Genomic DNA, 26,567 nt, shown 5'->3' with positions numbered 1-26,567 from the left:
AACGAGAGAGGGGTGTGCAGAGGAGGGAACCAGCAGAGAGGGTACCCAAGCCTGGTCTGCGTGGGGGCGGGGGCGCGTGTCGACGTCTACCGAGAGCAGCCTGGTATGCAAATGAGACGCAAAGCAGCATGCAGATGAGTGCAGTGTTTTTTGGCACTCCGCTCGGGTCCTGAGCCCAGCGGAGCTACGCTCCTGGTCGCCTGGAACCGCTCCGTGACCGTGCCTGGGAGCTGCGTCCTGAGGGGTGGGTCTGGGCCGTGGGAGCTGTAGTTATACCGGGCAGTTTGCCAGCTGGGTCTGACGCTGGGGAGGCCGAGGATTGCTGGGAAAGAAGGGGCAGTTCAGGGAGGCCAGGGTGGGGGCTAGCCCGGGGCGTCCTCCCCTCCGCAGCACCTCCGCATGATACAAAAGGTCCTCTGTCCTCGCTACAGGCAGCAGGGAAAGGATCGGGGCGGTGGCTCCTCTACGCTGCCTGGTTTTGTCTGCAAAGGAAACAGACTGTGGCTCGGTGGCTAACCTCTATCTCCCAGTCTCGACAAAGCCCAAGAATACAGCCAGAGGAACCCTGAAAAATCTGCCCCCAGTCCGCAGGCACAGCTGCAGCGCCCACCAGCGGTGCAGCCAGCGGGGATAAGACTCCAGCACGCGGAGGGCGGCAGCAGAGAGCCCTTTAAGGGGCGGGGCCAGTGTTCTCCCGGACTGCGTCCTCCGACTTAGCGCCGGCTGGACTGGCTCGCGCCTCAGCCAACTGCTTTTTCGTTTCCTTCCCGTCTCTTCCCTTGTGACCCCGGAAGTGGAAGTAAGCGTAGGTCGGTGGCCACGGCTGGGACGGAAGGCGGAAGCAGAGAGCGGGAGGCGGAGCCGGGTGAGCAGCTCTCCCTGGCCCTAGGCCCAGCTGCTCGAGGGGGAGGAGTTACTGCCGCTCTTCCGGTACGTTACCTTTGCCCCCTCTACCCAGCCCAAAGGGTTTCCTGGATGACTTTCCTAGGGGCAACCCTAAGCTCTGTCTGCCAGGTTTTCCTTAAGAGCCGCGCGGTCCCCACCCTTCCGGGCAGCCTGCGGCCCACCTTTCCGATCGTCTTTCCCTTTTCCCCCCACCAGTGACTAGGACCACACCCTTTGTGGTACCTCCCTCTTTCCCAAATTCTGGTTTGTAGCTTTCTGAGGGAAGAAGAAGAACCAAGAGGATTTGATTTGGAGGACGGGCGGGAGCATGGTTGTGGTTAATGTAGTATTGGCTTATTGCTGGGGATAACGAACGCTCCGGAAGAATTTGAGAAGACAAGGGAGGTGGGTGTATTAACTATACAATTTAAGATTATTAACCCCCTCTTTGTTTCGTATATTTGATCATCCCCACCTTGATACCTTTGTTACAGGCCTCACAACTTATCATGATGGCTGTGACCTAAAATCCTCAGGAAGCCCCGGGGTCATGGCCCAGAAGCACCCCGGAGAAAGAGGGTTGTGTGGACCCCACCACAGTGGTGGTGCCTCCCTCAGGACTTTAGGATCCTCTGTGGACCCTGAAATACTTTCATTCTCAGGACTCAGGGACTCAGCGGGCTCTGCTCCTAATGGTACCCGCTGCCTCACAGAGCATTCTAGTCCTAAGTACACGCAGCCCCCAAACCCAGCCCACTGGTCGGATCCAAGCCATGGCCCCCCAAGGGGTCCAGGACCCCCTAGGGATGGAGAGGACCCTGATCAGAGTGAAGCATCTTCTGAGGAAGAGTCAGGATTGGACCAGGAACTCTCAAGAGACAATGAGGCTGGGTACCAGGAAGATGGGAACCCTTCTTTTTTTTCCATTCCATCTGCTTGCAACTGCCAGGGAACCCCTGGAATCCTTGAAGGGCCTTACTCTGAGGGTGGAGATAACTCTTCTAGTAACTTTTGCCACCATTGTACCTCTCCAGTTTTGGGGGAAGATGAAGAGTTGGAAGAGGAATATGATGATGAGGAACCTCGTGATTTTTCACGTGTGCCCAGTGGAAAGAAACCACCCCGGAGACAGCGGCACCGCATTCCAGCCAAGGAGGATACTCGAGAAGGTGGACGCAGAGATCCCAGGTCCCCTGGCCGACATAGGCTGGGCCGGAAACGAAGTCAGGCAGATAAGCGCAGAGGCCTGGGATTATGGGGAGCAGAAGAACTGTGTCAGCTTGGACAAGCAGGCTTCTGGTGGCTGATTGAACTGCTGGTATTGGTGGGAGAGTATGTGGAAACTTGTGGCCATCTCATCTATGCATGCAGGCAGCTGAAAGGCAGTGATCTGGACCTTTTTCGAGTTTGGGTGGGCATCTGGGCAGGGCGTCTGGGGGGCTGGGCCCAGGTGATGTTCCAGTTCCTGAGCCAAGGATGTTGCTATGGGACAGGGCTGTTAACCCGTTTTCTTAGGCTACTGGGTGCTTTGCTCCTTCTGGCTGTGGCCCTCTTGTTGGGCTGTCTACAGTTGGGCTGGCGGTTTCTAGTGGGTCTGGGTGACAGGTTAGGCTGGAAGGATAAAGCCACTTGGCTCTTTTCTTGGCTGGATTTTCCTACTCTGCAGCGTTGCCTGATTCTGCTGAGAGATAGCAGGCCATGGCAACAGTTGGTAAAAATGTTTCAGTGGGGTTGGCTGGAGTTGCCTTGGGTCAAGCCAAGGACTGACAGGCAGGGGAATGCACCTATAGCTGGTGGTCGCTACTGCCAGCCTGAAGAAGAAGTGGCTCGACTCTTGACCATGGCTGGGGTTCCTGAGGATGAGTTAAACCCTTTCCATGTGTTGGGGGTTGATGCCACAGCATCAGATATTGAACTGAAGAAGGCCTATAGGCAGCTGGCAGTGATGGTGAGTATTCTTTCCTTCTGTTCCCTTTTCCTCTTTGTTAAATTTTATTTTCTATTCCAATTTTAGGGAGAGTAGAATAAAGAGAAGGCAGAGTAAAAAGTCAATTAGAAGTTGGAGTAACTTTAATTCTTAGGAAACAGTCATAAAGACTTCACTATGGGATCTGACTTTCCCTTCACTTAAGTTTTTTGCCATGAGATTCTTTTTTTGTTTTATTGTTTTTTAAAATATTTTAAATGTTTATTTTTGAGAGAAAGAGAGAGAAACAGAGCATGAGCAGAGGAGGGGCAGAGAGGGAGAGAGAGAGGGAAAGAGAGAGAGAGACATAGAATCTGAAGCAGGCTCCAGGCTCTGAGCTGTCAGCACAGAGCCTGACATGGGGCTCGAACTCAGGAACCGTGAGATCATGACCTGAGCTGAAGTTGGACACTTAACTAACTGAGCCACCCAGGAGCCCCAGGAGATTCTTAATAAAAAGAAATGAACCTATCGCATCAATGTTGGGCCATTCACCCTGGAATTTCCAGGTGAAGTCCCTCTAACTAGGGTGGAGAAGAGGCCTAGTCAGAAAGCCTGTTAATTCCTCTACCCTGAAGAAATGAGGATTTTTTTGAACATGGGGAAATCCAACTATCTGTCCCAGAAAGGCAAGTGTGGACCTAGTGTGGGAAGGTTCAGGAAATGCATGTGATTATTCCAGGACCAGGTGAAAGAAAACACCGTATTTCAAAACCATTGCAATGTAGAGTGGGAAAAGGAAAGAGAATGGGACATAAACCATGGAGAGGCATGTGCATATGTATGTCATACGTGAAGATATGGTTGTCTGTGTTTTTATTACTATTTTTTATTGTTTATTTGAGAGACAGAGACAGAGACCTTGAGCAGGGGGTGGGCAGTGAGAGAGGGGCAGAGCGAATCCCAAACAGGCTCCACACTGTTGGTGCAGAGTCCAATGCAGGGCTTGATCTCACCAATTGTGATATCATATGACCTGAACTGAAATCAAGAGTCCTACACCTAACCGACTGAGGCACCCAAACACCCCCACCTTTTTTTTTTTTTTAAGGTTTTAAGTAATCTCTATACCCACCGTAGGGCTTGAACCCATAACCTTGAGGTCAAGAGTTACATTTGCCCTAATGACTGAGCCGGCGAGGCACCCCACGATACGGTTGCTTTTATTCATAAGGGGGCATAGTACAGATGGCAATTGTGATACACCGTATGCCTGAGAGAAATCGTTTAATACAAGCATGCAATCTAATTGCTATTAATAGATACTAGGTTATTTTTAGATGTGATTATTATTGCTGTTTCTGTAAGTTATATTATAAATATAATTATTCACATTATATTTCATATTATTGCTATTTCTGTAAACTATATTACGAATATAATGTGTGTAAATTCCATTGGAGGCCTATTTGAGTGTATGGAACTGGACTGGTAAATATCTTGGTGAGTAAATTACCTCAATGATGGCATGACACCAAAGAAGAATGGGTAACATTAACTATTCAAGACACGGTAATGTACCAGGTCTGTAATTTAGCAGAGGACTAAATTAGTTTGGTGGGAAATTCATGCCCCTTAGTGGATACACGGGGGCTTGTTCTTAAGAGTGGGGAAGGACAGCTTACACTCAGTTTGATAGTAGTAGTAGAGCTCTTTTCTGCTTTCATGTCTTTCTATTTTTTAAGTTTATTTTTATTTTTTGAGGGAGAGAGCACACATAAGCGGGGGAGGGGCAGAGAGAGAACCCTAAGCAGGCTTATAGGGCTCTATTCCACGACCACAAGATCATGACCTGAGCCAAAACCGAAAGTCAGCCACTCAACCCAACCCACTGAGCCACCCAGGCACCCCTCACTTCTATGTCTTTTAGCAGATATCCTCTCTTGGGGAATATCATTCTCACAAAAATTCTCATTTTCACCTTGCTTTCTTGGAGTAGAGATGAAAGTTAAGTCTCCCAATCCCTCAACACACCTGGTAAGACACGTAAGAATTCTCCCTTGTTCTGCGCCAGTGTCTGTGGACTTATTTGACAGAACCTTTCATTGCTTTATTAGGCCCCAGAGTGACCATGACTAAAAGGCTATTCTAGAAGCTTGGGTATGTGGGATATTTAGCAGCATTCTATTTAATTGGCATCATCAGGAGACTAGCTTCATTCTGTACTTTTGGAAAATGAGGATGGGAACAATCATGAAGCTGTAGGAGGCTAGGGTACTATTTTTCCTAAAAAAAAAAAAAAGGCTGAAAAGTGGGTAAAAAGCCTGTGAGGATCACAATATGCTAGATTTCTTTTCTGGGACAAAAAGGCAAACTGCTGTAGGAAGTATTTTAAGAATTTTCTAGTTAGAAAAGAATGGATTTGAGGATGTAATATCTTTGGAACTCTTACTTTATGATTGACAATAAAGCTAAAATGTGAGGGCTTAGTATGTATATACCAGGTAGGGTGACCAACCATCCCTGCTTGCCTGGGATTGAGGATTTCCTGAGACATGAACTTTCAATGCTAAAATTGGGACAATCCCAAGCACACTGATTTGGTGGATCACCCTAGTGCCAGATTCTATTCTATGTATATCTTGTGTATTCTCATTTGATACTCCCAGTAATCCATGGTAGATATAGTATTCTAGGTCATATAGGTAATAGTGACAGAGCTGGGTCTTGATCCTATTAACTGTCTGCAGAGCCAGAGCAATTACTCATTTAGCTGTATTGACTCTCCAAAAGGGTGGTCAAAGAGAGCCCTTTGATATGAGGTTATTTTGACCTAAGATGGGGAGAGAGTTGGAATGGATTTGTGAGGAAATCTTTGTCTTCGTAGGTTCATCCTGACAAAAATCATCATCCCAGGGCTGAGGAGGCCTTCAAGGTTTTGCGGGCAGCTTGGGACATTGTTAGCAACCCTGAAAGGCGGAAAGAATATGAAATGTAAGTGGGAAATGGGAAATTGTCAAGTAGGGTAAATGATTAATCTTCAGTAGTAGAAGTCCTTGGACTTGTGGATGGAGGATGTTTTCTGAGGTGGAAGGAATTGGGATTGCTTATCTTTCTAGCTGGCCAGGGGCCTCAAGAAGATAAAAGATTCATCTCCCTTTGTCCCTTGCTCAATACCCTCTCATTTACAAAGGCTTTCTTTTAGGAAACGAATGGCAGAGAATGAGCTGAGCCGGTCAGTGAATGAGTTTCTGTCCAAGCTGCAGGATGATCTCAAAGAGGCAATGAATACCATGATGTGCAGCCGATGCCAGGGAAAGCATAGGTATGAAATAGGACGGGAATGGGACAGCCACAGCTTAGGGCTTGAGTAGCCAAAGACCTCCTTGTGAGTATTACTGGTAGTTGGGGGATACAGATGATGAGTAAAAAGACCCTGAGGTTTCTGCTCTTGCCATCATATCAAGAGATTGGGGATTTGAATTAGCAATAAGAATAAAAGGTAGTTATTTTTAGTTTAAGATAGAAGGTTGAGGGTAAGGGTGTTTGTATGCATATGTAACAACTGAGTGGAGATAAGTTTAGATGTTTCAGTCATCTTTGTTAATAATGATATTATATACTCAGCCAAAAGGCTGAGAAGTGATTATAATGATGATACTATAGCAATACTGTAGGCTTGACAGATTATTAAGAAATTGTCTTTTTGTTGGGTTGTAGGAGGTTTGAAATGGACCGGGAACCTAAGAGTGCCAGATACTGTGCTGAGTGTAATAGGCTGCATCCTGCTGAGGAAGGAGACTTTTGGGCAGAGTCAAGCATGTTGGGCCTGAAGATCACCTATTTTGCGCTAATGGATGGAAAGGTGTATGACATCACAGGTATACTTCTGTTCTATAGAAATATGGGCTTATGTACGCTCACAACTGTAATGTTTTGGCTAATTACTTCTTATGCTTGCAGAGTGGGCTGGATGCCAGCGTGTGGGAATCTCCCCAGATACCCATAGAGTCCCCTATCACATCTCATTTGGTTCTCGGATTCCAGGCACCAGTGGGCGGCAGAGGTAAGTGTTATTTCTTTCAACAATCCACCTACTATTCTAGTTCTGAATATGATTTCAGATGACACGCTGTTTAGGACACCTAGATGTCTCACCCTTAATAAATCTGGCAGCTGACTTAGTACATCTTTAACTTAGGTATAAACAGGTAACAATATAACTCAGTATTTCTTGCCTCATTATGTCTTCTACTGTTCTCTCAGAGCAGCCGCAGAAGCCCCTCCTGCCGACCTTCAGGATTTCTTGAGCAGGATCTTCCAAGTACCCCCAGGCCAGATGTCCAATGGGAACTTCTTTGCAGCTCCTCAGCCTGGCCCTGGGGCCACTGGAGCCTCTAAGCCCAACAGCACAGTACCCAAGGGAGAAGCCAAACCGAAGCGGCGGAAGAAAGTGAGGAGGCCCTTCCAACGTTGACACCACTTCTCTTCTTTCCTCAGATCAATGTCAGGGAGTCAAAAGGGCTGTGTATAGCACAGGATGGAGTTTGATTTGTTTATTTTTAAATATTGAAAAAAGGGAAAATTTTAAGTTTAAATTGTTCACTCAGTACCTATAGGAAGCCCCGGAACCACTCTCCCTCCTCCACCAGCACCTAGGAACTGAATCTTGTCTTTTGACAATACCAAAGAAATAGGGGGTGGCTAGAGCAAAGAACCTGGAGCCTGGATCTGGGCTGGACAGTATCTCCCATGGGAGCATGGGAACTGGGTATTTTCCTGGGGTCTGTATGCCTTTGTTTTTTGCTTCTAGAGCAGATGACCCTTTCCCCCCTCTTTTAAAACTATAAGTCTATCTTATTTCCTGACTCATTTCAGGAGGGAGCCCCCTCCTTTACCCCAACATACTAGTTAAAAGACAGAACAAGAAAGCATGTAGCCCTAATTATAGGAGATTATAGAGTTCAGAGAGTGGGAACTCTACATTTTTCCTCTGACATTCACCCTGTGGGTAATCACCCAACTTCATGCTTGTTGCTGCAGGGATGGCCAAAACTAATAATTTTTAAAAAGCAGACTCATGCCCTCTGCTCTTGGGTAAGAGGGAAGGAAAAAGGGGCTCCAATCAGCTCCTTTATGATCCAAGGGTTTGTATTTTTTTAAGTTTGTTCATATTTGTATGTACATATCTATTTAAAGCCAGGGGATTATCTTTCTATAAATATATAACTGGCAACCTGTATCTTCCCTTTCTTTGCCCATATAGCGGAGCCCTTTCTCTCACTTGAGAATCCTTTCCCTACTAAGTCTTAGCTGAGAGTGAAGGGCACCTCCTACTGGACCAAGGGAGAGGGGATAAAAAATACCTTAGATAAGTTTTATACAGTAAGTTACTATTCCTTGTTTCTTCCCCAGTCTTATGACGACATCTCCCTACCCTTCATGCTGACCAGACTGTAGTCATATCTGAAAAAAATTATCTTTATTATAAGGAAAATATACAGCAAAAACAGAGCTGGAAGGTAGTGGGAGTGGAAGATCTGGAAAAACTTAATCACCAAACAAGCTGCCCAAATATGGCTTCCTGCTGTGGAAGAGAGTGATTTGGCCCATATCTTTCCCACCTTTCCTGATTCAAAGAAACCTGCTGTATACAGGGCTGGGCCCAGGGAGCCCCATTTTCCTATCTGTTCTCTTCCTGGGAGTTTAGGAAAGGTTGCATAGTTGTAAGGCTTTCAAGATACAGAAGACAGTATGGAGAAGGAAAGGATGTTACAGCCCTTGGGTCCAGTGTCCTCCCCAGCCCCATCCCTCAGTATTTGTTGATGCCAAAGAGACGAACCCCATGGAACTGGGGTAACTTAGGCAGCAGTACACTGAGCAATGAGGCTGTATTGATGAGGAAGTGAGCAGCATCATACTTGGTGTAGAAGCTGGCTAGGAGGTAGCTGTGGAGAGAAGAAATGGGTTGAGTGAAGTTGGCCTTCCCTATCCGTATTTATGCGTTTCCAGTAACTTTCTCTTCTATTTTAAATGACCAGTTTTATTGCATGTAGTCCTAAAATATCTGAAAACATTCTGGTTACTTTAACAGTGTTGTTGGGAGATAATCAGATAGCACCTTTAATTGGAGATTAAGTTAGTTGGAGTGTTTTTTAATTGTTAAAGACATGGCAAATGACGCCTGAAGCCTATATGACAGAGTCCCTTTGCTTCCATTCCCCACAGTGAGTTTTCACCATTTGTATAATTTCTGCTTATTTATTCATTTCTTTGGAAGTGTAAAACCGTCTGGTTTTACTTTGTGTTTTCGTAGTCCTTTCTCCATTCCCCTACCACCAAAGGGACAGCAAAGAAAACCTATTTACTGTCTTCCACTTCTTACCACTCCTTCTAGATTTAAACCATACCATAATATCTTCAAAGGGTTTAAGTGAGTAGTCAGCTATTTTAAAGCGTCCCTCCCTGTGGGGGTTTGTACTTGGCACTTTGAGCATTTCCCATATCTCCCCCTGGACTCACAGTACAATAGGAGAAATGCTGAGGAATTTGCGGGAAGAGGTAAACTGGAGCCCGTAGTCCATCTGTTCCCAGTGTGTCAGTAGCCGAGCCTTTCCTTGATCAGGGGTCTCAAAGGGTGTCCCTTTCACCGTATGTAAGAAGACATACATAGCCTGGGAAGACGGATGGGTCAGTGTGAGGAGGCAGAAAGTGGTCAATCAGCCCAGGAATTACACAGAGATCCGCAAAGGAAGACCAACATCCCCAAATAATTGGTGATTCTGGTTTTGGTTGGGGAAGGCCTTGGTAAGGTATAAAGGTGCGGTTTAGTGCTCACCAAGTTATGGATGACGTTGGTCAGGGTCCAGACAACAGGAATGCTGAAGAAGGGGATGCTGAGTAGAACCACATGCAGCAGTCCTACCAAGATGACGTAGGCCAGCCAGATGCCTCGGCTATTCATCACTCGAGTGTTGGGATTCACTTCGCTGTGTGCCACCCCTACATTCATCCTACCATAGTGGGGGATCAGGCAGGGGTCCTACTCAATTTCCTCTCAACGTCTCTTTGAGTTTGTTCTCCCAAGTTGTCTCCCGAATAATACAAATCCCCTGAACTCTATTGGGTATGAAACAACTTCCCCATTGTACACAAAGTAAAAACTGAACGCTTAGGGAAGAAAACTTAAAAGGCAAGACGGGTCCTCTCTACTCTTTAAGACATTAATAGTAATCTTTACTCGGATCCTTACACTTCAACTGTAACCTGAAGGGATATGCCTAGGCTTGGGGCAGGGACTTCAAGCAACCAGGGAAACAAGTATCTCACTTTCCTGAGGAAGTGTATAAGGAATCATGATGAGGTTACAGACACTAGAATTTTATTAGAGGGTCACGGGAAACAAGGAACCACTAAAACAGTGAGGTAATGAAACTACTTCTAATCCCCACCTTTTCCTCTGGGGCTTGCCCGTACCGTCTCTCATCCCCTTGGCATGTGAGCAGGCAGCATCCCAATCCCTCCTCTTAAGCGTTGGGCGCTGCCAAGTATTTACCTATGGCTTTTGGGTTGAGCTAGGAAGGGACCTGAGCTTAGCATCCCGAGAGCCGGAGCCCTATCCCCGATAACAGGGGCGGCTCTGAGCGTCTGAACCTGGCTCCCTGAAGTCGTGCTAGCTCTAAACGTGATGCCTGTTTGGGAAGTAGATCTTGTCTCTCTCCTGTACCTAAATTCCTTAAGCCCTGGTATTGAAACCACCCCCATGCTCCTCCCAGCTTCCCTCTCTCGTTTGTCGTTCATTGGCTGTCCTTAGGACTCCCGTCAGAGCTCCTCTCGGTATTTAATTCGCCGCTCCGTCTCCTTCCTCCCCCCCACCTTACGCTCCTGACCATTTTCCCTCAGCGCCCCTCTCCAGTCGTCCGGCCGCCCCTACCTGCTGGCTTCAGAAGCCCGTGGGACTGGAGGCGCGGCGCTCGCTTCCACACCTGTGGTCTCCAGGAAGCAGCCGCCCTCGCCCAGCTGCGCTCTTCCTATTGGTATAGCAGAATCAGCGCTGCCTCCACCCATTGGGTGGCAGTTTGCAACGGAGCCGCGCAATTGGTCTTCATTTCCGCCGGTCGGGAAGTGCGGAGCCCGCCCCTGTCCCCGTCCCACCTTTTCAGAGAGGTGGGGAAAGCTGCCTGGTAGAGCGAGACCGACGTCGGCTATTAACTAATGGGAAGAGCTGATAGTGTGAGGTGGGAGTAAGAGTGGCAGCGATTGGTCGGCCGTGGTTGTCTGCCCCTAGGCGGGAGCTCCTGGAAGCAGAGGCAGCGGGTGGGGGCCTAGTGGACTGGAGGGGTAACAAGATGGCGACGGAAACGGTGGAGCTCCATAAACTGAAGGTACCGTGAGGCGGGGAAATGCTGAGTTGGACTTTGCTGGGGACTGAGTTCTGCCGGGTGGCTTGCGTCTCTTCCTACGTGTTCACCTTGCAGGCTTTTCCACTTCGTTTTCTGGCTCCCGCCGTAGTTCTTTTCTTTTGTGCCTCCCTTCGTCCCCGCTACGCCGTCCCCAGTTTCCCATTTCTCCGCACGGTTTTAGAGTATCTTTGTTATTTGGGCTCTTTCTTCATCGCTGTCTCATCTGTGCCACTTACCCACCGGGTGTGCAAGTGCTTTCAACCTGTTATACTCCCTTCTCGTTTCTCGTCAGAGCTGCATTACGTCAGTGGTCCCCTCCTCTTTACCCCGTGCCGGAGCCAGGACCCCTATTTTTTCCTTAGGTTGATGCTTCCCAGTCCGTTGTCCAAAGCTGCGATTCCAGCTTAGCAGATGGCACCTTTGTGTTTTCTACCCATCCAAGTCTCAAACAGGATCCAGAGGATGCTTCCACTCCTTTTTTTTAGGTGGGGTCACGCCTTCGGAGCTAAGTTTGAAACCTGAGGAGAGAGAGGCCTCAGAAGCTAGGCCTCTCCGTAGAAGCCAGGGGTTTCGAGATCTGAAGGGTTAGGAAAGGCCCAGATATGTCAGATTAAAAGTTTCTCGAATTCTCCCACACGCTTCTCCTCCCGGCAGCCTTACCCCCTACCCGTACCCTTGACCACTAGAGAGACAACTTAGAGCTGTTAATATTTTGGAAAAGCATTTCCGAGGTTAGCTCGGTCTCTTCCCATTTCACGTCGTGGATGGACCCGGACCCTGCATCTCTTGGTGTCACCACTGGGTGACACTCTCAATCATAGGACGGTTTTAAGTCGTATCTTTGAGGAATGTTGGTAGCTTCCACACATTGAGATTATTATTTTTCTAGAAGAAAAGAGTAGTTATTTTAGGGTGAATTAAGAGAATATCTTATTTTGTTAGTTGTCCATTTATGATTTCTCAAGTAGTTTTCCCATCAGGTGTTTGGTCATGTTTGGTCACATCATCCTGGGAACCTTGGACAAACCAGGCTGATTTAGTTAGCCAAAGCTAAAAACTGATCCGTTAAAGCTTGATGAGCTGAAAAAAAGGCATTAGGAGAACAAGTGTATGGAGGACGTGTACTAGTTGACACTAATTAGCCTTTCTGTGAAAACTGGTTTCTTAGTCATGGATTCTAAACCGCACTAGTGGGTTTTTGTGAATCACGGAGTTGCTCTTAAATTGGTGGCACTGAAATATGTAGATCATATTTGTGGTCTCCTGATATGACAAGTAAAAATAATTGAGTAACCACCTCTGTCATTTGTGTACTTACTTAAATAGTGTTCTGCCGTAATGTTATGTATGTTATAAAACATGCACAGAAAAGAAAGTTTTGAGTGAATGAGATAAAAAGGAAATATGAGTAGAAGATTTAATATTTTCTTTTTATTCCACTTTTGAGATCCCTGGAGTACATCACCAGCCTTGTGACTTGCCTTTATGGATTTTGTGTTGGGTTATGGAGTGATTCTTTCCATGAGATCTGTTTTGTCAGGTCTGTGTTAAATTTGATTTTGATAGGATAATGTCCTCTGACCTGATTTCAGGTTTTGTAGTCTAAGAGAACATGAGGCACTCCTGACAGCCTAAAAAAGATTCACTCTTTTAATCACATTTGCTTGTCTTTGCTTTTTCTCTAGAACACTTCTTAACCTTTTGGAGGTCACAGATATCTTTGAAACTCTGATGAAAGGTATGGACCCTTTCCCCAGAAAAAGGCATGTACACATACTTTGCATGCGATTTGAGGGGCTTCCTAAAACTACTTTGTAGCCCTGAGAAGTCCGTGGACCTCTGGTTAAGAACCTATGCCTCTAATTCTGACTTCCGGGACAGTTAATGTTTGGTTTCACTGTTGATCTTGATGGACTGATTCTGACTTCTGGGTTGATTTAGAGTTTTATCTCTTATAAAAACTCCTCCCAGTTTTATAAAGAGAATTTGGGGCTTTAGTGTGGAGTCCCAGAGAAAAGAAACAAGCTTTGAAGTAAGAGGGGAAAAATTTTATCTGAATTGATATGTAAGTCCACATCAACAGCAAAGTTCTGAAGATTTTGTAGAGAGGCAGTCATTCTCACACGGTTGGAAAGAGACTGAATGTAGATGAAAATGCCTTGAATTGTAATAGTACCAAATTTATAGTCGATGATGAAGAAAGGGACTACTGCAGAGGAGAGAACCACAAGGGTGTATAGTGTCAGAGTGTTGAGAACAGTGATATATTTGTAATATTGAACCATAAAGCACATATATGTTGGTGGTTGAAGATAGTTTGGAAAGGAAAGCAGGTGAACTGTGTAATCATAAAGGTAGAATGGAGTGATATGGAAAAGGACCTTTTGACTTCTGTAAGGTTTTTGGGTTTTGTTATGAAGGCAGAAGGTGAGGAGCCTTTGAAAACTTGGAAGGAAGAGTTGATAAGATCAGTCATTGTTCTTTTGGCAGTATGGAGGATGGGGTCTGGAGAGAGAGAGATTTTTACCAGTTAGAATTTTATTATAGTAGTCACTCTGCTGTTTAAAACCTTTTAATTAGGGGCGCCTGGGTGGCTTAGTCGGTTAAGCGTCCGACTTTCGCTTAGGTCATGATCTCGGGGTTCGTGGGTTCGGGCCCCGCGTCGGGCTCTGTGCTGACTGCCAGCTCAGGGCCTGGAGCCTCTTTCAGTCTGTGACTCCCTCTCTCTCTGACCTTCCCCTGCTCACGCTGTCTCTCTCTCTCTCTCTCCTAGAAATAAAATAAAATAAATAAATAAATAAATAAATAAAATAAAACCTTTTAATTAGAGGGGCGTCTGGGTGGCTCAGTTGGTTAAGAGTCTGACTCTTGATTTCAGCTCAGGTCATTATCTCACAGTTGGTGAGATGGAGTCCTGTGTTGGGCTCTTCACTGACAGCATGGAGCCTGCTTGGGATTCTCTCTTCCTCTGTCTGTTCTTCCCCTCCCCTGCTCATGCGCATCCTTCTCCTCTCTCAAAATAAATAAGCTTAAAAAAAGAAAATAACTTTTAATTATATTCCTACCAGCTCCCCAGCTTAGTTTCTTACAATCCCAACCACTGTGGCTTTATTTAGTTTCATTCCTCAGAATGGCTGTATTCATTAATTACTAACACTCAGCATATACTATGTTGCAAGGTCTGTTTAAAGCTACTCAACATACTTTAACTGATGTAATTCTCACAATAACCTTATAAGGTAAATGCCTCTATTATCTTCATTTCAAAATGAGAAAAATGGAAGCCCAGAGAGATTAACTGAGTAACTCACCCCTGGATTGCACAGCTAATAAGTGGTGGCTCAAATCCAGGTAGCCTGTCTCCAGATTTGTGTTCTTAATCACTGCACTACTGCCTTTCCTTACCTCTGAACCCAGAACTGTTATACATGCTTTTGGCAGTAGTGTTCCTGCCACTCCCATCCCCCATACCTTTGTCTAATTAACTAATTAACGACTAGTTCCCTTCAGATATCAGCCAAACATCATTTACCCAAGGAACCCTTAGGTGGGATAAGTTCTCCATATCCACACACATGATCAACCAGTTTTTAAATGCTTTCATAGGACCCTGTACTTTTTTTTTTTTTTTTAAGTAGACTCCATGCCCAATGTGCAGCTTGAACTCACAACCATGAATCAAGATTTGATGTTCCACTGACTGAGCCACCCAGGTGCCTGGTACCCTGTGCCCTTTTATGTTAAACATTATGTTTATGATCATTGATTGTCCTGTTTTCTTACCAGATTGTAAACTTCATGTGGGCAAGAACTCTTTCTCTCTTGTTTATGGTTATTTCCTTGTATCTAAGATAATGCTTGATGGAGTAGGTGTTCAGTAACTGTCAAGTGAATAAACTTAGTAAGATCTGAAATAAGGTAGTGGCTATTAGAATGGGAATAAATTTGAAAGAAATTTGGAATATAAAACTGTAAATATTTATAGATCAGTTAGATGTAGGAGGAATGAAAGATGAATCCAAGGTTTGAGTAGTCTAGGTTGAGAGGAGAAGCAGCAGCCAGTTTTGTGCAACAGAGAAGATAAGTTCAGTTTTTGGCTTAAGGGTGTCTGAGATTTGCACATGGAGATGTCTAATAGTCAGTTGCAAATGTGGGTCTCCAGTTCAAGAGCTGAGAACTGATAGGAAAGGTTTGGAACTTATTCAAAATATTTATGGAGTGCCTACCATATGCCAGCTACCATAGGTTCTGGACATAGAGCAGTGAACAAAGCAGATGAAATTCTTGCTGTCCTGGAGTTTATATTTTACTGGCGGAAGGCTCAATAAATAAAATTTATAGTATGTCAAATAGTGATAAGGTCTGTAGAGAAAAATAGTAAAGGGATTAGGTAGTACAGTGGGACTAAGGCTACTAAAATTTTAAATAGGGTGACTAGGGAAAGTCTCCATGGGAAGACGATGTCAAAGCAGAGACTTGGATGTGAAGGAGTGAGTCTTATGCAAAGTGTTATAAGGGAATGTTATAGGTGATCATTAGAACCCTGGCTTTTACCCTTGAGATAGGGAACCAATGGGGGATTTTTGAATAGAGAAATGACATGTTCTGACTTAAATGTTTGTTGTTTTTTTCCCCTGATTTAAAAGATCACTCTGGATACTTTGTTGAGAGTAAACTATAATGAGGTGCAAGGGCTAAGAGTTTTTACAGTAAATCTGTATGAAAGACCAGAAAGGGTTAGATTCTGGATATGCAGTATTCCCTCCCCATCCTCCATTCATAGGGTATATGTTCCAAGACCCCCAATAGCTGCCTAAAATCTAATGTATGGAAACATATATATTATATTTTTTTCCTATAAATACATACTTATAATAAAGTTTAATTTTTATTATTTATTATTATTTTTTTTAACATTTACTCATTTTTGGGAGACAGAGACAGAACACAAGTCGGGGTGAGCAGAGAGAGAGAGGGAGACACAGAATCCAAAGCGGGCTCCAGGCTCTGAACTGTTAGCACAGGGCCCAACGTGGGGCTCAAACTCATGAACCCTGAGATCATAACCTGAACCAAGATTGGATGCTTAATCAACTGAGCCACCCAAGTGCCCCATAAAATTTAATTTTTAAGTTAAGCACAGTAAGAGATTAACACAGGAACTAATAGAATAATTATAATATGCTGTAATAAAAGTTACACGAATGTGATCTCTCTCAAAATACCCTATTGTACTATACTCACCCTTTGAATGATAATGTGAGATGATAACTTTTTTTAATGTTTTATTTATTTCTGAGAGAGAGAGAGAGAGGGACAGCGTGATCAGGGAAGGGTCAGAGAGAGAGGGAGACACAGAATCCGAAACAGGCTCCAGGCTCTGAGCTGTCAGCACAGAGCCCTATGTGGGGGCTTGAACCCACGAACTGCGAGATCATAACCTGAGCCAAAGTCAGACGCTTAGCTAACTGAGCCACCCAGGCGCCCTGATAATGTGAGATGATATAATGCCTACATAATAAGATGAAGTGAGGTGAATGACGCAGGCATTTTGACATAGTGCTGGGCTATTATTGACCTTCTGATGATATGTCAGAAGGAGGATCATGTACTTCTGGACTATAGTTGTCCCAGGATAATTGAAATCACACAAAGCAAAACTATGGATAGGTGGGGGACTAATGTTATATTATTCTATTCTATGTATTTGTTTTATTTTTAAATGTTTACTGGTTTATTTTGAAGGGGGGAGGAACAGAGAGAGAGGGAGAGAGAGATGACCTGAGCCATAATCAAGACGGGACACTTAACCTGACTCTGAGCCACCCAGGTTCCCTGGGGGACTACTGTATTTTAAAGTGAAGCTGACAGGATTTGCCAATGATTGGATTCTGAGGTTGAAAAAGCTTTTGATGGGAACCTGGGTGGCTCAGTCAGTTGAACTTCCAACTTTAACTCAGGTCATGATCTCACAGTTTATCAGTTTGAGCCCCCGAGTCAGGCTTCGTGCCGAGAGCTCAGAGCCTAGAGCTTTGGAGCTTCTTTGGATTCTGTGTCTCCCCACCCTTCGCCCCTCCCACTTGTGCTCTTTCTCTCTGAAACATAAATAAACATTAAAAAAAGAAAAAGCTTTTGATATAAGTGGAATGAGAAGAAGGCCAAAGAAGTCTTAGTGAATATCAAGTATACCTTCGGGTGCCTGGGTGGCTCAGTCGGTTAAGTGTCCAACTTCAACTCAGGTCATGATCTCATGGCTTGTGAGTTCGAGCCCCGCATTGGGTTTTGTGCTGGCAGCTCAGAGACTGGAGCCTGTTTCAGATTCTGTGTCTCCCTCTCTCTCTGCCCCTCCCCTGCTCATGCTCTGTCTCTCTCTGTCTCAAAAATAAATAAAAACTATAAAAAAAATTTGTCAATATTTACAGGGTTAGATATACAAGGTTAGATGGAAGAAGAGCTAGCAAGGAAAAGAGAGAGAGAGAGGTGCCTGGGTGGCTCAGTGGGTTAAGTGTCCGACTCTTAATTTCGTCTCAGGTCATAATCTCAGGGTTCATGAGTTTGAGCTCCACATCAGGGGCTCCTCACTGATAGTGCAGAGCCTGCTTGGGATTCTTTCTCCCTTGCTCTGCCCCTGCCCTGCTTGTGCCACACACTTGCACGTGCACGTGTTCTTTTCTCAAAGTAATCTACTTAAAAAAAAAAAAAGCCTATTAAAAAGGAGCGGGAGATAGAGCTTGTACATGAGAGCAGTGCCAGCATTTTAGTAGTTAAGATAGAGCTTAAGGAGCCTGAGCTGGCATCTTAGCTCTACTATTTTTTAGCTATGTGATTGGTAAGCAAATTATTGAATCTCTTTAAGCTTTATTGTCTCAACTTCTTAGTTTATAAAGTGGGATTTACTACTAATCACATAGATTTGTTGTGAGGATTAGGTGAGGAAATCACATTCAAAGTACTTAGCGCTATGGTGGTGGAGGGGGGCCTGGGTGGCTCAGTCGGTTAAGCATCTGACTTCAGCTCAGGTCATGATCTCACAGTTTGTGGGTTCTGGGTTCGCATTGTGCTCTATGCGACAGCTCGGAACCTGGAGCCTGCTTCAGATTCTGTATCTCCCTCTCTCTCTGCCCCTCCCCCACTCATGCTTGCTCACACGTGCTCTCTCTTTTTCTCTCAAAAATAAACATTAAAACTTTTTTTTTTAAAGTATACTTAGCGCTTTATCTGTCATGCATAAGTATTGGAAAATAAATTTGAGGGGTCCTTGGGTGGCTGAATTGGTTAAGCATCCTACTTCGGCCCGGGTCATGATCTCACAATTTTATGGGTTCGAGCCCCGCGTCAGGCTCTCTGCTGTCAGCACAGAGCCCACTTCAGATCCTCTGTCCCCCTCTCTGTCTGTCCCTGCCCTACTCATACCCCCTCTCTAAAAAATAAACATTTAAAAAAAGTAAATTTGAGTTCCTATGAAATGTTGTAAATTATATAAAAGATGTCTTTGTCCTTAAAGAATGTACAAACTAGATTGAGATATAACAGATGAAAAAAGATTTGAATTAAAATTCAAGATGAGGGGCGCCGGGGTGGCTTAGTCGGTTACGCGTCCGACTTTCGCTTGGGTCATGATCTCGCGGTTCGTGGGTTCGAGCCCCGCGTCGGGCTCTGTGCTGACTGCCAGCTCAGAGCCTGGAGCCTGTTTCAGTCTGTGACTCCCTCTCTCTCTGACCCTCCCCTGCTCACGCTGTCTCTCTCTCTCTCCTAGAAATAAATAAAACATTAAAAAAAAAAATTTAAAATTCAAGATGTAAACTAGAAGAAATCACAGGGAAGTGAATGATTAATGTCAAATGTATTATGCAATTGATTTGTCCTTTCTCTAGGTTGGATGGGTAGAATGGAAAATACCTTATTGATACTGAAAAATAAAATTTTTAGAAGTTAGTTTTGAGTAGGTGATTCATGCACAAGTTCACAATTCTAAAGGTACAAAGGTGTATAGGGTAAAAAGTTTCCCTCCTACATTTGTTGTCAGTAAGCTGCTGCTTCCCAGATTCAACTAGTATTAACTTAATCTATTAAAAAAAATTTTTTTAAGTGTTTTATTTATTTCTGAGAGAGAGAGGGAGAGAGAGACAGGGGAGGGTTAGAGAGGGAGGGAGACACGGAATCTGAAACAGGCTCCAGGCTCTGAGTTAGCTGTCAGAACGGAGCCCAACGCGGGGCTCAAACCCACGAACCGTGAGATCATGACCTAAGCCAAAGTCGGATGCTTAACTGACTGAGCCACCCAGGCCCCCCAACTTAATCTATTTCTTATCCAGCCATCCGGGGTGTGTGTTTGTGTGTGTGTGTGTGTGTGTGTGTGTGTGTATAGTATAGAGTGTATGTGTGTAGGTGTGTATTTGCATTTTTTTACATTGATGTTAATATCCTGTATACAGTGTTCTTTGACTTTTTAAATTTTTTTAATTTATTTTTGAGAGAGAAAGTATGAGCAGGGGAGGAGCAGAGAGAGAGGGAGACACAGAATCTGAAGCAGGCTCCAGGCTCTGAGTTGTCAGCACAGAGTCTGATGTGGGGCTTAAATCCCACGGACCATGAGATCATGACCTGAGGTGAAGTCAGACGCTTAACCAACTGAGCCACCCAAGTGCCCCTTGACTCTTTTTTTTTTTTAATATTTATTTATTTTTGAGAGACAGAGTGCGAGACAGCGTGCCAGCAAGGAAGGGCAGAGAGAGGTAGATACAGACTGCAAAGCAGGCTCCAGGCTCTGAGCTCTCAGCACAGAACCCGATGTGGGGCTTGAACTCAAGAACTGTGAGATCATAACCTGAGCTGAAGTCAGACACTCAAGCGACTAAGCAGCCTAGGCGTCCCAACTTGTTTTTTTAAAATAGCCTTACTGGCATATAATTCACATACCATAAAATTAACTTAATATGCCTTGCTTTTAATACAGTTTTTTAAAAAAATTTAAAATCAAATGTATATAAAAATGGGTAAGATTTAATAAATTACATCTTAATTTAGTCTTTAAAAAGATTTTTGTTCTACTACTAATGTAATTGTACCAAAATGTAAAGTGTGAAAAGAAATTCTTGGAACCCACATTATAATAACTAAAGTAATACACAGTATGTAAAAACTGTATGTAACAACCTCATTTGACTAGAAAGAGGAAATGGAGGTGCTGAGAAGACCACTGAATGAGCCAAAGATCTGGGGTTAGGTACTAGGAACTGGTGGGGGCTGAGATTTCAGTGACTAAAGGCAGTAGCAGGGCCAGTGGTCAGCAGTGATAGATGCTATCCACACTACGCTACCATTTGTACCAATCTGTAAGTTCTAAGTCTAGACCAGACCATACCAGCTCTGAGTCTTTTTGCATCCTCTGCAGAAACCATCACTGACTGTTCATTTCTCTGTCAGCTGGGAGTTTTTGTAAACCTTGCCTATATTGTAGGCACAATTTAGGGAAGGAAAGAGAAGGGAGGAACAACTTTGTTAGAAAGTTGAACTTTTTTTTTTAATTTAAATTTTGTTTTTAATGTTTATTTATTTTTTTTTTTAATTTATTTTTGAGAGAGAGAGACAGCATGAGCAGGGGAGGGTCAGAGAGAGAGGGAGACATAGAATCTGAAGACAGGCTCCAGGCTCTGAACTAGCTGTCAGCACAGAGCCCGACGCGGGGCTCGAACCCATGGACCGTGAGATCATGACCTGAGCCGAAGTCGGAGGCTTAACCGACTGAGCCACCCAGGCGCCCCTTTAATGTTTATTCTTGAGAGAGAAGACAGAGTGTGAGTAGGGGAGGGGCAGAGAGAGAGAGAGGGAGACACAGAATCTGAAGCAGGCTTTAGGCTCCCAGCTGTCAGCACAGAGCCTGATTCGGGGCTAGAACTCATGAGCTGTGAGATCATGACTTGAGCCCAAGTCAGACGCTTAACTGACTGAGCCACCCAGGCACCCCTAATTTTAATATATTTTTTTAAAACTAGGCTCCATGCCCAACGTGGGTCTTGAACTCACAACCCTGGGATTAAGAGTTGCATATTCTAGGAGGTGCCTGGGTTGCTCAGTCGGTTAAGCGTCGGATTTCGGGTCAGATTTTGGCTCAGATCATGATCTCACAGTTTGTAGGTTCCTGGAACCTGCTTTGGATTCTAGGTCTCCCTCTTTGCCCCTCCCCCACTTATGCTCTATCTCTCAAAAAATGAATAAACTTTAAAAGAATTTTTTAAAAAAGAGTCGCATGTTCTACCAATTGAGTCAGCAAGGTACCCCAGAAAGTTGAACTTTTGAATTACCTGAATATTTACCAAAAGCATTACTTAAACTGATGGGGGAGGGGGGGGGATGGAGGCTTCTGAGGAAGATAGGGGGTTACAAGGAATAAAGAAGTAGTTTTGCTTTGTAAATAACCAACCAACACCTTCTAAACACACATTCACACAAATGATATATTTAAAATGTTAGATGTCTAAGTGCTGGGCTTACATTTTGTTTTCTTCTGTACTTTTCAGAATTTTCAAACCACTCTACAGTGAACAATACTTTTGTAAGGAACTAACAAAACTTTTTATTTTTTAATTTTTTTAATTTTTTTTAAATGGTTTATTTATTTCTAGGAGAGAGAGAGCGTGAGCAGGGGAGGGTCAGAGAGAGGGAGTCACAGACTGAAACAGGCTCCAGGCTCTGAGCTGGCAGTCAGCACAGAGCCCGACGCGGGGCTCGAACCCACAAACCGTGAGATCATGACCTAAGCGAAAGTCGGACGCTCAACCGACTAAGCCACCCAGGTGCCCCCTAACAAAACTTTTTAAACTATAAAATCAAAAGCCTTGTTCTCCAGGAAGTTGAATGAAAATGAAGAAACAAAGTACCAATGTGGGAAAGCCCAGATTTTTAAGAAAGTGTCAGTCCATCTCGTTGGAATATTATAAAAAGTTGGCAGCCCCATCAGTTTGCCTAATTAAAAATACACTGATCTGTGAAATTCAGAAATCTGAGAAGCAATGATTCTAATTTTGTCTAATCCTTTACCCAGTGTTGTAACACTTAAGAAGTGCTTAGTAGCTGCCAAACATTATTGTAAATGGTTTACAAATATTTACTGACTTAATCTTCCTAACAGCTTTATGGTATAGGTACTATTGCATTATCCCCATTTCATAGGAAACTGAGGCACAGAGAGGGTAAGTTATTCACCCAAGGTTACACAGCTGTAAGTGGTAAAGTTGGAATTTGAATCCAGGTGACTTTAAAAGAAGCCACGTTATGCTGTGCAGCCATCCCACACTTTTAATGGGTGATTTACCTACCATGTTTCTCAATAGAGAGTGCTGTTGGTTTGTTGAGTAGGACATTTTCCACATAGTATCCCTGCCTGCCTGCCTGACCTACTTAATGAATGCTCCACTTGCCTGATCATTGTAGGGGGGAAGAAGCTCCCTTCTCCATTCCCAAAAGCTCTTTTGGTTGAAGACTTCTAGAGATGCCCAGCATATTCCCTTAATTGTGAAGTTCTTTTTTCTGTAGGGATCTGCTTTCTGACTTCTTGTTGGTCTTTCAGTGCACATCTGTTTGTGCAGTGATCTGCATATAGGATTTCTGGAGCTTTCCTTTTCCTGCTTTTTCTCCTTGGATCAGCATGTCATTATACTTCTTAAAATAAGAATAAAATAAATAATCAATAATATAGATTCTTTTTTTCAGTTACCATAACCTGGAATTACTTTGGCAGCAAATCATACTGTTAACCCTCTTTGTACTTGTAATCATCTGAAATTCTGAGGTCTGTGTCCTTTGAGTTACTGTTGAGTCAGATCTTCCTCATCTGGTTTTTGAACAATTTAAATTTTGAATAGAAATGTAATAAATTGCAGGTATACCTGTTCCTTCTAATTTTTTTGGCTCGTTGTTCTCTCTGAAGAGATCTCCTCCCTGCCCTCCTCACCCCTTAGTTCTGTCAGTAATCTCTTGATCCTTCCTCCTGTTGTGTACAAAATTGATAAGCATACCTGTTACATGTTAAGTTACTGATTTAAAACATGAACACAGAACTCTGTGTCATGTCATTAGATATTTTTTCCATTTTGACATAGATTCTTTGATTGATTCATTGTTGACATTAAACTAGCTAACTCATTTACCTAATACTTCAGTGGTCAGGCTTGTATGCATGTGTATAGTAGATTGAAGTAAAGGATCTGGGATAATAGTAAGAAGAATCTGCTTTTAGGTAATTAGGTTTTCTACTTAAAGAGTCTTTTTTTTTTTTTAATTAAAATAGGACACTTCACCATCTGTTAGAAAAGTCCTCTTACATATTGAATATTGTTATAGGGAAGTGTTCCATTTTTATGGATCTGGAGGCTTGGTGTATTTAGGAGCAATAGTTTGGGATTGAACTTTTCATTTTATCTTTATTATGAGAAGTACTTTTTTTTTTTTTATTAGTCACCATGTTCATTCTGTTAACTAAGGAAAAGCTTTATTCTTTTTTTCTCAGCTTGCTGAACTAAAGCAGGAATGTCTTGCTCGTGGTTTGGAGACCAAAGGAATAAAGCAAGATCTCATCAACAGGCTCCAGGCATATCTTGAAGAGCATGGTGAGTGCTTTGTAGAGGCAAAGTAATATGAGTGAGGGGATTAATTTTTGGGCTCTGACGTATGTAAGATTTCTTTTTTCTTTTAGGTTGTTGGTGATGTAAGCTCTTAATTAACTGTGAAGAAAATTCTTGATCATCTAAAACAGTTGTTATAATATAAATACACCCCTCTCCCCTTTTTAAGACATTAAATTTATTTCAGCAAATGATTTAAAAGGAAATATGGGAAAACAGGTATCATTAGACTGAAAATTAGAAGATTTGAATTCTGAATCCTCTTAAGACAGGTGTAACAGTCACTATTTACATGACTAGGTGTCTGTTCTGACCTATGAAATGAGACAAATGTTTCCACCCTTGAAATTCATAAACCTAGGTAATCTCTTGTCCTTTCTAGCTCTGACATTCTATAATTCCACCTTTTTAAAAACAAGCAAAACTACCTTTATTTAAGGCATATTATCATCCCAGGTTGTACAAGTCCCTGGAGTAATTTTTATTTACTCCCTTTTATTCTCATTTCTTTTACCTCAACTCCCTTTGGCAGCTGTTCTAATGTGCTTGATATGTAATTTTTGTCTAATTACTATCTTTTGAGACGTACTTGTATGGCCTGTGGCTATGTTGTCATCTAGTCTTTTAATTCAGATTCCTGCCTAGTGCTCTACCATGTATGGAATCCACCACATTTTACTTTAATTCACTTGGTTATAGACACCTATATTGTCTCCCAGACTACTTTCACTTTCCTTTTTGTTTCTGTGTGAGAGTTTATACCCAGGAATGGGATTGCTAATTAATATCTATTTATAAATGTATATTTGATGTGATTAAGCATTGCCAAATTGTTTTCCAAAATTGCTCTATAAATCTACACTCATCATCAGTGCGTGAGGGTTCTTGTATCCCCTCCACACACCTAAACTTGGCACTATTTTATCAAGTGCCTTAATTTTTGCTAATCTGCTGGTTCAATATACATTCCTCTAAGTATTAAAATATTTGATCATTTCTTGTATTCATGGGTTTTTGGCTTTTCCTTTGCCATTTTTCTGTTGGTGTTCCCATGATTCACTTGTTAGTTTGCAGACATTTTATATTCTGGTGATTATTCCCTTGTTGGTTTTAGACACAGGTACCTCCCTTGTTACTTGTTTCTTTTTCCATGGTGTCCGTAGTTTTGGAAAATCTGTTATTTTTCATATATTACTTTTGCTTCAGGGTTTTTTTTCCAAAAATCCTTCCCCACCACTAAATCTTAAAGATACTCTCCCCCATTACTTATTTTACTAATGTTATAGTTTGACTTCACTACAGTTTTTCAGTCCAGCTGAAGTTCAACTTTGTATTAATGTTAGAGAATACTGTTTTACCTTCTCCATGTGGAACAGATTTTATGAGCATCATTTCTACCTTCTATTGAATATTATTTTGGGAAAGCAAAATGGTTATAATTTTAGCCTAAGTACAGTGATCAAGATGGTTCTTTTAGCAGGGCTTGACCTGAATATTTTAATATTCTTTAGCTGAAGAGGAGGCAAATGAAGAAGATGTACTGGGAGATGAAACAGAGGTGAGTTGGAGAGTAAGGTTAGTCAGTGTGGCTACTACCTTGGCCACATTGCTTAACATCAATCATTAGAGGGCTCAAATGCTAATTTGTTAGGGGAGCACAGATGGGGAATGAGGGTCTGAAAAATTGGTTCATTTTTGAGTTCTCAAATTCTTTTATTGATAGGTATTTACTGTTGATTTATATTAACCATTGTTTCATTTGGTTTTAGGAAGAAGAACCAAAGCCCATAGAACTGCCTGTCAAAGAGGAGGAACCCCCTGAGAAAACTGTTGATATGTAACTATCCCTTTTTTATAATCTGAGTATAGGGCAGACAGTTCTGGGTTTTGGAGAGGTTTTGGTCTTTTACTCTGTTTACCTTTTATACATTCCCATTGGCTTTTTCTTTTCTTTTTTTTTTTTTAAAGGTTATTTATTTTGAGAGAGAGAGTGAGCAAGGAAGGAACAGAGGGAGAGAGAGGGAGAGAGAATCTCAATCAGGGCTCTGTGCTCTTCAGTCCGGTGAACATGAGATTATGACCTGAGCTGAAATCAAGAGTCAGACACTTAACTGACTGAGCTACCTACACACCCCCTCATTGGCTTTTTCATTTCTCATTAGATCATTTTCAGAAGAGTCTACTTCGTTTCAAGTACATGGTCCCAGTGAAGCAAAGTAGTTTCTCTCTGGGTTTTGTAATAGATAATTAGGACCAGGAGACTTCAAGCCCAGACAGAGTTTAGTTCTGGCCTTTGGGGTGGCACCATAATAGGTGATTCTTTATCCATGTAGAGAATCATATAGATTCTCTGTGTGTAAGGAATTTTGTAAGGAGGGAGGGTGCTGAGCAGAGATTATCTCTTTCAGGTAACATTGTATTTTCTCTTCTTTTTTGATTTACAGTTGAGGGAGGACAAAGTATTAGACTGGGAAGTGGATCTTGATTTATTTATCCCACAAGGTTGATAATAAAACAGACTGACAAACAAAAGGTTGATCACAAACATCTTTTTGGGGGGCTCTTTCCACGAATGTCTGGCCATCTTCTACTCCAGCACATTATTAACAGTTGAATCCCTTTTAACATTTTTGTTCCTCATAGCTATATTTATGCACTTAATTATAAAAGACCATATATGTGCTAGTGAAAATCAAACAATACGTAGAGGACTGTATAAGTAGAGAATTATGTACCTCTCTTCCCCACCCG

At 43.1% G+C, this 26,567-nt stretch overlaps 3 protein-coding genes across 5 annotated transcripts in view; 2 read left to right on the top strand and 1 right to left on the bottom strand.

Annotated features, from left to right (window-relative positions):
* The first annotated feature begins 364 nt into the window (after positions 1-364).
* On the top strand, positions 365-8,027 carry DNAJC14 (DnaJ heat shock protein family (Hsp40) member C14). Of its 3 annotated transcripts, none has more exons than XM_077757456.1 (7): positions 365-930; positions 1,380-2,833; positions 5,679-5,785; positions 5,997-6,116; positions 6,512-6,672; positions 6,755-6,857; positions 7,058-8,027. In XM_077757456.1, the coding sequence occupies exons 2-7, from the start codon at positions 1,436-1,438 to the stop codon at positions 7,266-7,268; spliced, it is 2,100 nt and encodes a 699-aa protein (XP_077613582.1). In that variant the 5' UTR covers positions 365-930; positions 1,380-1,435; the 3' UTR covers positions 7,269-8,027. The 3 variants fall into 3 exon arrangements, with proteins under 3 accessions (XP_077613582.1, XP_077613583.1, XP_077613581.1); XM_077757457.1 differs by lacking the exon at positions 365-930 and adding an exon at positions 941-1,290 and having other exon boundaries at positions 7,063-8,027; XM_077757455.1 differs by lacking the exon at positions 365-930 and adding an exon at positions 941-1,290.
* Positions 8,028-8,258: 231 nt separating this feature from the next.
* On the bottom strand, positions 8,259-10,825 carry ORMDL2 (ORMDL sphingolipid biosynthesis regulator 2). The gene is made up of 4 exons (XM_077757459.1): positions 10,725-10,825; positions 9,630-9,804; positions 9,314-9,465; positions 8,259-8,739 (listed from the first exon to the last, which is right to left on the bottom strand). Exons 2-4 carry the CDS (start codon positions 9,801-9,803, stop codon positions 8,604-8,606), a joined length of 462 nt encoding a protein of 153 aa, XP_077613585.1. The 5' UTR covers position 9,804; positions 10,725-10,825; the 3' UTR covers positions 8,259-8,603.
* A 92-nt stretch (positions 10,826-10,917) lies between these two features.
* Positions 10,918-26,567, top strand: part of SARNP (SAP domain containing ribonucleoprotein) — a 52,003-nt gene continuing 36,353 nt past the window's right edge. Inside the window, exons 1-4 of the mRNA XM_077757458.1 lie at positions 10,918-11,175; positions 23,702-23,801; positions 25,328-25,374; positions 25,586-25,653. Coding sequence (XP_077613584.1) covers positions 11,140-11,175; positions 23,702-23,801; positions 25,328-25,374; positions 25,586-25,653 — 251 coding nt within the window. The 5' untranslated portion in view covers positions 10,918-11,139. The remainder of the gene's footprint in view (positions 11,176-23,701; positions 23,802-25,327; positions 25,375-25,585; positions 25,654-26,567) is intronic.

This window comes from Crocuta crocuta, unplaced genomic scaffold (assembly GCF_008692635.1).
Source record: "Crocuta crocuta isolate KB4526 unplaced genomic scaffold, BGI_CrCroc_1.0 scaffold549, whole genome shotgun sequence".
Classification (NCBI taxonomy): domain Eukaryota; kingdom Metazoa; phylum Chordata; class Mammalia; order Carnivora; family Hyaenidae; genus Crocuta; species Crocuta crocuta.
Note: the sequence above shows the minus strand (reverse complement) of the source record. Positions and strands in the feature narration are given on the sequence as shown.